The sequence below is a fragment of the Mycteria americana genome, chromosome 2 (assembly GCF_035582795.1).
Source record: "Mycteria americana isolate JAX WOST 10 ecotype Jacksonville Zoo and Gardens chromosome 2, USCA_MyAme_1.0, whole genome shotgun sequence".
Classification (NCBI taxonomy): Eukaryota; Metazoa; Chordata; class Aves; order Ciconiiformes; family Ciconiidae; genus Mycteria; species Mycteria americana.
Genome location: NC_134366.1, coordinates 51,558,904 through 51,571,878, shown reverse-complemented (window position 1 = coordinate 51,571,878; position 12,975 = coordinate 51,558,904). Strand labels below are relative to the sequence as shown.

At 45.7% G+C, this 12,975-nt stretch overlaps 1 protein-coding gene across 1 annotated transcript in view; it reads right to left on the bottom strand.

Annotated features, from left to right (window-relative positions):
• Positions 1 to 12,975, bottom strand: part of TMC2 (transmembrane channel like 2) — a 34,844-nt gene that overhangs the window by 13,596 nt on the left and 8,273 nt on the right. Inside the window, exons 8-14 of the mRNA XM_075493388.1 lie at positions 12,093 to 12,191; positions 8,142 to 8,284; positions 6,474 to 6,621; positions 5,838 to 6,026; positions 4,142 to 4,321; positions 3,146 to 3,298; positions 1,651 to 1,779 (exon numbers count right to left, since the gene is read on the bottom strand). Coding sequence (XP_075349503.1) covers positions 1,651 to 1,779; positions 3,146 to 3,298; positions 4,142 to 4,321; positions 5,838 to 6,026; positions 6,474 to 6,621; positions 8,142 to 8,284; positions 12,093 to 12,191 — 1,041 coding nt within the window. The remainder of the gene's footprint in view (positions 1 to 1,650; positions 1,780 to 3,145; positions 3,299 to 4,141; positions 4,322 to 5,837; positions 6,027 to 6,473; positions 6,622 to 8,141; positions 8,285 to 12,092; positions 12,192 to 12,975) is intronic.

Here is a 12,975-nt window from a genome sequence, read left to right as displayed (position 1 = left end):
TTCATTCCTGGGCCAGGGTAGAAAAACCCAACCCCTACTTGAGCACCAGTGGAGTAATACACATAGCACCAGGAACAATATACAAATGTCCCAAAGGTGTAGGAGAAAAAGAGGGGGGAAGCCCACGGTGCTTTCTCCTTTCTATAACCACCACGGGAGCCGCTTGGCATGAAAGTAGAGTTTTGCCTTTGCCAGATCACAGAGTGCCAACCCTTTATACGGGCTGCAAATTAACGCTACTACTCAGTCCTAATAAATAAGGGCCTCGCTTTGCTCCTTCTGAGCTCCCTGGGTTGGACTGCTTGTCTGCAAAAGCTGACCTGCTGGAGCATGTTAGTCTGGTCATCCCCTGACAGATGCTGAATAGAGTTTGTTTCCCAGTGCAAAATCACCTTGCAGCCTGCCTGGGCTGATGCCGAATGCCAGGGGAAAGGAGAGAGAGAAGTGCAGAATAAGCCCTAAAGCAGCTCTTTTAAATTTCACTGAGAGGTGGAGGATGGATGTCCAGGAGTTTGGGTTTTTTTTATATACATCAAGGAGTGCCTGCAGGACAGAAGAAACTTCCAGCTATTTGTACAATCGAGATCTTAAGAATGAAGAAAACCCCGTGTGGCATTTCGAAAGGTTGTTTTGAGGAAAGGATCTAAAAAAAAATCAAAGGTAGCTAACAAAGTGAGAGGAGGACATGGCCAGGAGGAGGAAACCAGAAGCTTCAACAAGACCGTGATCTGTGAGCACATGCAATGGGAGCAATTTCCTGCTACTTGACTGCCAGGGGCATCCTCTGAGCTCCAAAATCCCTTGCCCACCCTGGGAAACATCCTCTGCTTCCCCCAGAAGAAGCACGAAGAGCTCCACAAGCAGAAAAATGCCTGTTGTGCCCCAACTGCCCTTGCTTGACCAGGCCCCTGTAGACACCTGCAAAGCCGTCCTCTTTGCTCTTCTCCGGACCTCACCTGGAAACACTCCCAGTATGACAGCTAGGCAGCTGGTACACTGCTATAATTGTAATCTTGCAAGGTATTTCCGTCTCTGTCTGAATCCATCCGTTTTTGTCACTTCTCATGTGAAACGATGGACTTTTTTCCCCCCCCCCCCCCCCATTATTTTCTTCTGTATTTGTGCAGCTCCAGTACTGGCTGCTTTGGTAATGTAGCCTTTAAGAATACCAAAAAGTCCAGCGCTGTTGCATGTTATGCATACATGAAAGGGGAAAGAAATGCTTCTTGCTCCACTGCAGCAGACGTAACACCAGCTTCCAGCATCGATCAGAAGATGGTGCTGAGAGTAAAGCATGCTACTGCCTGTGGGGTGGGCAACGGACAGGAAGGTCTGGGGCTTTGAGAAGAGGTATAGAAGGGCCCAAAGGTTTGGGGTCATAACAACTGAACAAACATCAGATTAATTTTTTTTTAACTCAACTTCATGTTTTAAAGTCCTGGGGTAGGGGAGAGGACTGCATTTTTGTAGGGGCTCTTTCTGGGATGGAACTGATTGATCCAGAGAAGTGATGCAGAGACTACCTTCATCAATTAAATTATCAGACAAGACCGGAGGACCACTGGAAGCATTCAAAACCAGTCTGTTCGTAGCATTTGACCAAATGGCCCTAAATTACTCTATCTTCTCAGCTATAAGACACTGACTTACAAATCCAGCCTCTAGGTCCCAGCACCAACAGTAATTCACAAATCTGACGAAGCAAGCTCGGATGAAATCTCCCACCAGGATGGTTATGTAGGTCACCAGGATATCAGACACAGTGAGCCTTACGAACTCCTGCAATTTAAAACAAGGAAAAAATGTTTAGCTCCTGTAATTTCAGTAGCGCATTCGGGACTGTATTTTTTATTAAGCCATTTGTCTTTATATGACAGTAACCTTCAGAAAAGCATGCCATGATCAAACTCCCTGCCTGTTTTCAAACACTCGGCAGTGCCTAAGCTTTACCTCTGTGCTTGGGAACCATGAGCTCCGTTACAGCCATTAGTCCTGGTAGTTGATACTAGTGTTATTGAGTGCACTATATGTTGTGGCAGCACATAAAATGGAAGCAGAATGTTAATGCTGCAATAATGCTGGTGTAAAACAGACTACACTGAGGGTAATTTTGATTGTGCATAGCTCTGCTATGGGTCAGCTCCATAACCTTCACGTGGACTCCTGAGGAAATTGCTCAGTGGTAAACAAGAGCTGTGAGGAAGTGTAGAGAGGGGAGATGTGCAAGACAAGAAGGGTAAAATTGCAGGCAGAAGTAAGACTTGTAGGATGGAGATAGCTGGTGTCCCAAGAATTCAAAAGGAAAAACACTTACAGGAAAAGGTTTAAAAGTCTGAGGTGAAAAACCAAGGATCTGGAAGATGACAGCTCAGGTGCTCTGAAGATCAGCCCCTTCTGAGGAGTGATGGTGGCTGATCTTTCCCCACTTGACTGAAAACCACTTGGCTAGTGAAGACTCATTGGGTATACAGAGTAATGCGTAGCCTTGTAGCTTGGTAAGACCTAGCTATCTATATCAGCCAATAAATAATTGCTTTTACTTTTTAAGTTGTGCATAGTCTGGCTGCAGAACTTCTTGGTGCAAGGTGAAGGTTGCAGGGTGGGTTTATGGGGTGAAACTCTGAGGACTTGAAGGCCACCCTGCATGCATTTCAGGGGGGTTATTTTTGCCTAATTCTGCTCTTGTCCCGTGGCCTCACGATGTGTTAGAGGATGGGACGTGTCAGGAGTTCCCTTGAGGCATACCCTCTGGTTCGGTTTTACTTGTGCTCCAAAGCCGCTCTGCAACGTGATCTGAAGTGCAGCAATAAGTGGAGAAGACACGTTTGCTTCAAAGGCGCAGTCGTGATCAGAACAAAAACACGATGCAGGCATGGCTGCAGACTACCCAGCCTTTTGCGCTCTTCACAGCAAGTGCCGCAGAGCTACGCGTGCCCTGGGCACTTCCAGCTGGGGTTTTTACCACCATGGCTTGAGAACTGTGGCCAAGGACTTACACTGCCTTGGTGCTGCTATGTGAGAGTCGGGAAAGGAGATGTCATTTGTGAGGAAAACGTCAAGCCTGGAAATGCTCAAAACATCAATAACACCTCCCCACCCCCACCCCAAACCAGCCCAGAGACTTACTACATAACGAATTTCTTACAATGCCGACAGTTGTCTCCCAGCAGGGTCCCCGGGGCACGTCTGCAGGATCAAGGGGAGGTGGGGTGGCAGTGCTGCCATTCCCCGTGGACGAGTTGTGGTGGCCAAGCAGCGTCCAGTGCGTGATGTTCTTCACCACATCCTCTTCAGCCAGCTGCAACAAAGAGACCCCCCCCCAGCCAAAACCATCAGGAAACAGGGGTTCCAGAGGACGTGTTTGGAGAAACCCAAGGCGTTGGGTTTCCCCCCTCCTCCCTACCAGTTACCACCTGACATATAAGCATCTGCTTACAACAGAGTTGCAGTGCTGGCAACAGCCCAGAAACTCCTTCCCTTTTGCCAGGAGCAGGGGAGCAGCAGCCGTTCCAGACCGAAAGCAGATTGGGGCACCCTGAGTTTTGGGGAGCTAGCAGCCGGCTCCCCGCATGGGGAGGAACCAGACCTCATTCAAGACTACTGTGTGCAAAGGGAGCCTCCGCCCAGTCCTCCTTCCTCACTTTCTTCATAATTTTCCAGGGCAGAGCAAACCACCCTAATTCCTCCAATTCTTCTCAGCTTAAAACAGAGTAATTTTTTCTGTGGATCAGTTAGACGTTTATCCTTTCCTGCAGTTATCTGCCTGCGACATGCTACCAGGATAATGTTAAAGAGGGAAGGGCAGGGGAAGAGGATTATAAACTATATCCTCGGGGTCTGCATTAATAGAAATTGCAAACGGTGTCACATGGAGAAAAAAATCAAATTACCCTAACGTGCCATGATTATAGGAGACAATAACCACTCTCTTTTCAGGGCTGTAAAGAAAAGCTGGAGACTCTCTGGAAACCCCTCTGGTCAGTGAGTCTCCCCGGGGTGCTGCAGCTGGTGCTCGAGAGGATTTGGGATGGGGGAAGCACTGGCTGCAAAGGGGGTGATCCTGCTGGCTGCGGGGACGGGCTGTGCTCACCCTCGGCTCTGGAAAATGGTAGTGAACGTGGCTTTTCAGCTCAGCTCTTACTTTTTCATTGACATCATCCATCAAGGCCAACAGAAACGTGTAGAGGTTCCCAAGGAAGAGCGCAAAGATCCGCCCCAGCTGCCATTTCAGCCCGATGCGGGGATGGTAATTTTCTAGTGCAGCGATGGTTTCAAACAGCGGAGGGCAAAACATGCCCAGCAAGGACATCACGATTTCAACCTGCCACATGAGGAAAACGAAATTACCACTAATAGTAACAACAGCGACTATCTTACTTTGAGCAGAGCGGGGACTGCCAGCAACTGGTTGGAGATTTCTGAAGTATTTATAAAGGGGAGGGAGCCAAAGCGAGCTCAGCTTCTGGCTTTGCTTAGTGTGCAGGCAGCACAATGTCAGACTTCAGGGCTGGGTTGCATGGCTTGCTCTTGCAGGAGCACTTTTGCTGTTATCTCAAAGGGATGAGCTCTGAAGAATTTGTTCCCTGTCAGTCCAGACTCATGAATATTTAGGTTGCTCAAGTCCCTCGTAGTACTGCTTGCATCAGCTCCGAGGTTCTTATTTTAGTTTTGGAGGAAGCACAAGACTTTGCTTGTGTGCATAAAGATAATCAGTCAATGCTAATGTTTATTTTCCACATTCAGCACCTTTGCTTTTGCAATAGGTAATTATGGATTTGAGTGGAAGCACATCAAGGACTCAGCTTTGCAGCTCAAGAAATATGTCCTAGTGGTATTTTTGTTCCTCTATATTGTGCAAGATGCTAAGTTGTACTGTGGTCAATGAGGTCATTGGCAAGTCGGCATTAGCTCGGGCATGACTTGCAGGCTCTATCTTTTTTTACAGCCCTACAGTGCCTGTTGGCCTGCAGAGGACTGTGTCTGTACAGCTGCTGGCAGGCTCCGACTCACAGGTCTCTTTTTTGTGCTTTTCTTTCCCGGACAGGGAACAGTACCCAGAACTGTATATATTCAGATCTGAAGTTATCGCCAGGAAAGTCTCAGACATGAAACTTTTTTTTTTTAATAGGATTTTTTTCTTTGGGAAAAGTTCACTGAAATAAATCAAAGCATTTTGTGAGAAGGTGCTGTCTTGCTAATGTTTTCTGAGGGAATTAGGAAAATGCATGGCTTTGAATTTAATTTGGCTTTGATATATAAATACATGATAATGTAGTATACATTGAAATGAAACCTTTCCGTAGGTTGAAACAATATTTTTTTTTTTGTGAAGAGCTTCAAGATTTGAACTTCTGATTCCAAAATCAGACACAGAAAAATTTTGACAACTGAAATTTTTCTGCAGGTTCTAAAATCTTATTCCCATAATTCAAGATGGATGATAAAGATCTGAGTTTAGCTCTACGTCTGATCATGGGCATTTCTAACACCCAGAGAGCTTTCTAGTACAACAGAGTTTGTAAGCATTAATATGCAACTTGAGGTAGATTCTTTAGAAAATGGTCAGTGTTGTAAGTGTTGAAGACCCATTGACTTTTATTGTGATTTATTGTAAGAGTATTTTCCCCTCTCTGCAGGAGTTGTTAATTTGCCTTGGAAACTCTCAGTGAGACTAATGTGCTTCTCGGCTAAAATAAGTACAACGGTACTGAAGGGGACTTCTGGGTCCTGGTGGGGAATCCCTCTGCCTTGGATGTTGTCCTCAAGCTGTAGCAACGATTATGGTGATGTCCAAGGCAAATTATCATTGCAGAAAACTGGAAGCAAAGTTCCCTTACCTCATTTCTTTCATACCACCCAACGTTTTGCATTTTGGAAAATGTCTGGGAGCGTTTCACCACGAAATAAATGAGGTAGCCACTCCCGCACAAGCAGCATATGATAAGGATGTTGGCCAAAACCCGCAGGAACCTCCTTAGGTGGATGTTCTCATCCTTGTTGCTTTCTTGCTCATCTACAATAGACTCCTGAAAAAACAGGGGTGGTCACAGAATTGGAGTGAGTATCTCACAGCACCGAGCCTAAGGCAACATCAGATGGTTTTCCACCCTATGAAATGCAATCCCATGGTATTCTGGTTATATTGAACTTAGTAGTTTGTGTTAAGTTCAATCTAAGCTTTATACAGGCATCCTGGTTTGACCGAAAGGCATCAAGTGGCAAACAGCCCGCCATGTCCCAGGGGAACGTGGTGGGGGAATCGCGCTCTGAAGTAAAACAGATTTTTTTCAAATCCTAAAAAAGGGGGTTAGGGTGACCTAGGGCACAGGAGCTGGAACTGCTGTGGTTCAGCGCCATACCCTGTTCACATGGAGAGATGCTGTACAGGTACCCAGATTTCCCCTTAAACCTCTGCCATGGTTGGCACTGGGAGCATCCCCAGAAGCAGACAGAGAAATGCCAGTTAGGGTTACCTTGAAGCTGGTGGTGATGGATGCAAACTTGTTGTCTGCTGTCTCTGGGTTGCCAATGAGGTAGTCCCAGCTGGTGAACATTTTCCAGCTGAAAATGAAGTTGTCATCGTCCCCGTCTGCAGTACTTTCATTGGCATTGCGTGCCATCCTGTGTAAGGATGTGTGCGGTGACAAGGTCAGACAGTGTTTCACAGAGCCACCACGTGTCCTTCAGCTTTGCAAAGCAGCGCCAGTGGCTTGGGATCGTTGGTGGGTAAGGAAGGAGCAGGGTGACCGTTCTTGGGGTTTGGGTGCAACTGTCTAACACGTGCCATTGGACTTTAGGTTTAAGGAGGACTGAACCGTCAAAGGGGGTCTTCAGGAATCTGCAGGTCTTGTATTAAAAACAGTAACGTAGAAAAAAACCTAGCATAGGTGATTAAAGCAGGTTAAGGATTGCTTCCACCAGCTAGTGCATGAAGAAAGTCTATTTACAGTGCTTCTGGGTCCTAGGGTACATTGTATGATTATGGCTACCTTCAGTTAGTTAAATTTAGTCAAAAACCACTGGTGCTGTCCAATACACCCACTGCAACACAAAGTTTTAGTGAGACTTTAGTAGCTGCACAATGCTGGAGCCAAAGAGCTTGCAGCAAGTCATGCAGGGAGAGAAAAAGGATTACTCTTGTTAATCAGCATAGGAGCAGATATGGCTTCTGCTGTTTCCTCTCTATTATTTGATCCCTGAAATCCTTCTGTAACTCCCACTAGAGTTCCTAGCACCAGTCCCTCAAGGAAGGCGAGACAACAGATGCTGCAATTTCATGGAAAATGTACAGCAAATCCCCATGTCCCACTCCAGCCAAAGGCTCAAGAGGCTCTTTCTGCTGCACAGCAATAGGGCCTGTTTCAGCAGCGATACAAATCCATAGGCTTATTCGTTCTTGCAAAGGAAGGAAAACATTTGCATGTTGTGCCCTCTAGACAGAGACAGGGGGGGTTATTTTTTTTTATTTTTGGCTTTGCAGAGATCGTCTCAGCAGCAAGAAGTGCCTCAGCTGCATCTTCGGTGCCCTGGGAAGGCTGCAGGGGCCTCACCAGTGCTCGGGGACAGTGCAGCAGGGGCACAGAGATTGGGGCCCCGCTTTAAAATTCCACTGATTGGTTTGGGGACACATTAAAAGCAGTCTGGTAGCATTTGGCTCTCTTCTGTACCCCTCGTACCATCTGCGTTACTCACATTGGTTTTCAGGAATGTTTTTTTGCAATGAAAGGATGGGAAAAGGAGCCTTTGAAATTTACTGTAAGTAAAATCCTCCTTCATGTACAAAATCCACCTGTTTGACAGCCTTGTAGTAATGTTGGTGGAAGAGTTAAAGCAATCCAGAGAGGAGGAGGAGGAAGAAGAAGAGGGCTGGAGGTGGGAGGGTTCAAAACAATGCATGTGAGCACATGGCTGAGGCAGGGGACCGCCTAGGTCCACCCAGCCCACCGGAGCCAGGGGTGGTGGATGCTGAGGCTGAGTGCATGAACACTCAGCCCCACACTCCCATCGCCCCATCACCCCACACTCCCCCAGCCGTCCGGCCAAGGCTGGACCAAGCTGTGAGCCATGCCCATGGAGGGGAACCCGGCTGCCAGACACATCTGGGTGGATTTTGCAGAGGGGGCGATGCCAGCCGTACTTACGATCTTATAACAACCATCAGGCTGTAGCCGAATACGCTGATCCCAACCATGAAATATGCCATCGGTAGTCTGTATTTTAACCAGCCAATTGTCCGCTGGTTGTTGTAGTAGCCGTAAAAGAGCGCCGAGTATTTGATGTAGCCCTGGAGGAAAAGCAAAAGCAAACCTTTGTGTAAGCTGTGCAGCTTTTCTTCTGCAGGAAAGAGGTTTCTGGTGAAAACTGAAGATTTAAAACAAGGAATATCAACTTGGAAAAATTTTTAGTGTCTCATTCTCGGCTGTTTGCTGCCCTGTCACCTTTAAGAGCCATCCTCCTAAGAGCTTATCCTTCTAAGAGAGGGGAGAGGAGGGAGAGCATGTCAGAGGATACTGGCTCAAAACTAAAATGTAGTTTTTGTCCATCACTGTTTCATCCCTCCAAGAAAAACCTCCTTATTGCTCTTTGTGGCTGTAGCCCACCTGCTTCTCTAAGCCAGTATCAAACACTCAGATCTTGTAGAAATGCTGTAGCAAAGGGGTTTCCCACCATGATATGAAACTTTTCCTTTCAGCTAGAAGGCAGCTGATGCTCGGTACCCTGCAGATTTAGTTCCTTTTACTGGCTACCACCTGCAGAGCAAATATAACTAAAGACTAAAATCAAAGCATTACTTTCCTGTGGAAAACAGAGCTCAGACACAATATCAACCATGTTGTCTCAAGTAGATCTATTTTTTGCTGTACAAACTGTTGGGCATTCAATGAGCGTGCAGATCTCCTAATCTGCATGAGCAATCTCTCCCTATTTTTCTGTCATATCTCATCCAAGTTGATGTGTATCATTGCGTATTGTAGTTCTCTATTTTTTGCCTGTTGTCTTTCAGCTCATAAGTTATGTGTAGTTAATCAGTCTGGCCATGATAGCTGAGCAAGCTCCCCTCTGATCAAGCCTTTGGAAAGACCAAAATTGAGACATTACTTGAAGCTCGTATCAGAGGCTGTGCAGTGGATCTTGTTTAGAGACGTTGAATAATTTACATGGGAAGGGACCTCTGGAGGTCATCTAGTTAAGCCCCCTGCTCAAAGCAGAGCCAATTTCAAAATTAAGTGCTGTGGCTCAGGGCCACGTCCAGCTGAGTTTTGAAAATCTCCGAGGATGGAGATCCCACAACCTTTCTGGGCCTCTCTTCCAGTGTTTGACCACCTTCATTTAATCAATTAGACTAAGCTCCCCCAAAGCGCTAGGTTTTTCATTCCTAACCTAATATAAAGCTTCGGTATCCCTGGGTGCCACATCAGCAGTGTGTTTGCCCTGCACAGAGTGCAGTACCACGGGTACAGGGCAACTCTGCGCGTGTTTCTGCCAGCACTGCTGAGCCACCTGGGGAAATGCAGCAAGCCCGTGGCTGGCACACCACAGCACGGCTGCCTGGGGCTGCTAGCCTGTTACGTATATCGTGTGCTGGGGAGGTGTAATGAAAAAAGCCTCGTAAAATATAAAGATAATGTTCCTGGAAGGTGCTAGTGAAGTTTTTTTCTCAGGTTGTAATCCCAAACCTTTGTCTTTTTGATTCATCAAATGGTGGGGACTGAAAAATGAGTTTCTCTCCTCGCATCATCCAGTATGTTCTTTAAACTCCATTTGTGAGACATGGTGTCTGGTGTCCAAGTGAGATTTATTCCTTTCTACTCCTCTAGAAATCCACGATGTGACCTTCTTGCTGCCGAAGCATACATTTCCTTGGCTCCTCTCTCTTGAAATGTATTTTTCAGGTTTGCAGTATTGGCTCTTCATTTTATGCCTGCTCTGAAATATATTTCCCCATTGCACCTCTCCTGTGGAGCACACTGGAATAAGCATCTATTCATTTTCAAAGGGCAAGCCTCTGTGAAGGGCTTCATTTGACATCTTCTGGCTGCAGAGGGTATAGGTGTACATCGTTGCCCCATAGCTGGAGATTGCTTCTCAAGCTTGTGTGATTGCTCCTTGGTGTCAAGCAGCAAGGGAGTGGGTACAGGGTCGGACCTATATGGCTGTGGGGTTCAGAGGATCAAGCCCTCGGTGATAGCAGGGGAAGGTAGATGTATGTACCGAGCCACAGGCAGGAGACCGGCAGGTCATGGTAGCCAGCCTTTCATGCGATGGTACAGCCTCATCCAAGAGCAAATTTCCTTACTGATATGTTTACAGTTTATGGTCTCCCAGACAAAATCCGCAGCTGCAGTTCAACAACACTCCTGCAGGGTTTTTTTGTTTGGTTTGGGGTTTTATTTTGGTTTTTTTTCTGGATGATTGAGTTTAAATGCTGCTTCTTGTATTTTTACAGTGTGCTGCTCAAATGAGCTTTTTATTCAGTGCAATGTTATTCAAAATGTCGCTAATTCACCTCTGAATTTTGGATTCTGGCAAGTGGGTGAAAGTGCTGGGAGAGTAAGAGCTAAAAAGATCCTCAGCAAAAAATGGGTGGTGAATGAAGGTCTGGCCCTGTCAGGTTCCTGGACACACCAGTATTTGAAGCCTTTTTAATAAATTCGTTTAAATAATCTGGCTTACATTAAAGTAGTTGTTGGGGGCTTTCTTTAGCTAAGGAAATTATGATGGGGTTTATTACAGAAGGATTGGGTCCTACGCTTGTAATATGTGGGCCAGCGCCAACAAGCATTTAAAAACTTTTTCCAGAAGTAACAGCTTTGAAAGTCAGATCCCAAGGTATTTGCCACAGCAGAATCTCTTCACCCCCTGCAGACATCTTTTTCCTTTTTGGGCCATCCCCTAAAAACACTTTATCTCTTTGGCCTAAATCCTATCCCTTCAAAGGCAAAGAGTAACTGGGGGCGGGGGGTGAGTCAGGGTTGCAGCCAAGCGCTCGTAGGTGGCTGGAAACTCAGGCTTTCCCTTTGGGTGCAAGTCCTAAACTTTGGTTCCAGCTTCAGGCTCACATAAATATTTCAGGGGAACAGGGATGGCAGGGATATGGGGAGCGACACCCTTCCCAAGGCTAGGAGCAAGTCCAGTGGCATGGCAAGGTGCTCCCTGCCCGCGCAGGGGGTCTGCAGCTTGAACTCGCCTTCGGCTGCCTGGTTCAGAGCAGCTCTCACGTTTCACCTGCGTGCTGCCTGCCTTTCTAGTTGGAAGTAAAATGCCTCTTGTGCCTACAAAACGTTGGGGTTTTTTTTCAGAATAAAATTCTACACTATGAATGTGAGATCGTGATATAGATTTCTATAGACTGTTCTATGTGGATTTAAAATACAGCAGAAATGTATTTATTGTGTGTTTTTTCCTCTGAAAAAGGATCTGGGTTTTTTTGCCTGAGTTCACGAGGCCGCTCTGTGAACGTGGTTTAAGTGAGCTGCACGAAGCTCATCACTGGGCAGTTTACATAGTCACCTGCTTCTACTAATGCTCGTAGAAAAACCTAACTTTGGCTTCTTGTGCTTCATGAAGAAAAATACTGTATAGATAAAAGGACATGGGGTTCCTAAATCTGCTTTAACTTTCTTCAGTGTGGAACTGTATAACTCCACTGGCCTTAGTGGATTTTACTTTGTCCTGTTGCACCTCATTGACTCAGTGACAGACACATTTCGGATGGTGTTAGCCAGCCGGGATGTAATATGTCTCCTTTGGAATAAAAGTGCATCTGCTTTGTTCCTGCAAACCCGAGAAATATACGTCTGTGTGTGTTTGTGTGTACACACACATACGTGTGACATATGCCGGCCAGCACATTTGCATATGGAAGTGGTTCAAATCAATATGCAGGTGCCTGCATGTGTACATGCTGTTTGGGCCAGAAATCTCTGGAGATCCACAAAGATTTCATGGCAGCAGGTGTCTTCATCTTCTGGAAGAAATAGGTGCATTGCTGGTTTATCTTGGAACAAATTCATCCCTGTAGTGCCACTAACTTCTGAAGGGTTTTAGGAGGTATTCAGCGGATCTCTTATGATTAACACTCCTGTGCTTACCTCAAAATCCCAAAGAACTGAAAAATCCATAGCTGTTGCTTGTTCAGCCCGGGGTACAGTTTTCCTCGGCATGCTCCCATAAGGCATTCCCATCAGGACCTGGTGAACATTAATAATAGTGATGCGTGTATAGTATAACACACAGTCCAGTTTTTTGCAGTTTTTTTCTTAACGAGTCCCTTTTGGTTTGCTTTTGGTTGGTTTTCCTTTTTGTTGTTTTTAATATATGTTTTATTTCTTAATACCAGAGCAGCAGTTTAAAATATTTAGAATTAATTTCACCCAAGTAACCAGATGCTTCCAGTCCCTTTCCCTGGTAACATCCATTGCACAGGAAGTATTTTGCCAAGGAACTCTATCCCTCAATGAACAGCTCCAGTTTAAATGTCCTTAGTTTAGCAAGAAGCTCTTTGCTTGAACTTCATGGGTCTAATGCAATAAAGGGATTAGCTTTATCTATTTATGCAGGACTCCTCCTTTTGAGAGAAATCAAGAGCACTGGGTTGAGCTTGCAGTATATTTTGTATTATATAGTCTTGAATTGAAAAATGATCGCAAGGTGAGGTGAAGGGCAGTTAGGTTTGGGCAAAAAACGTACGACAAAATGATGCAAAGAACAGTTTTCATGGCACAGCCTCTCCTGATGGCACCATGCAAAGCAGGTCTTGCAGCAAGTCCAGCAGCTATTGAAGTCCAGACAGAGAACATCAAGGGCTATGGAGAGTTAATAATATTTTACAAGCGGACTCTGACTGGTGCCTATACCAAAATCTCTCATTAGCATTCATAGCCCAGAAAGGTTCTAGGATATAATCTATCACTTATTTTTTAGGGCTATCTAATTAATTTCAAAATCATTTATGATTAAATGTTTATTGCCCAG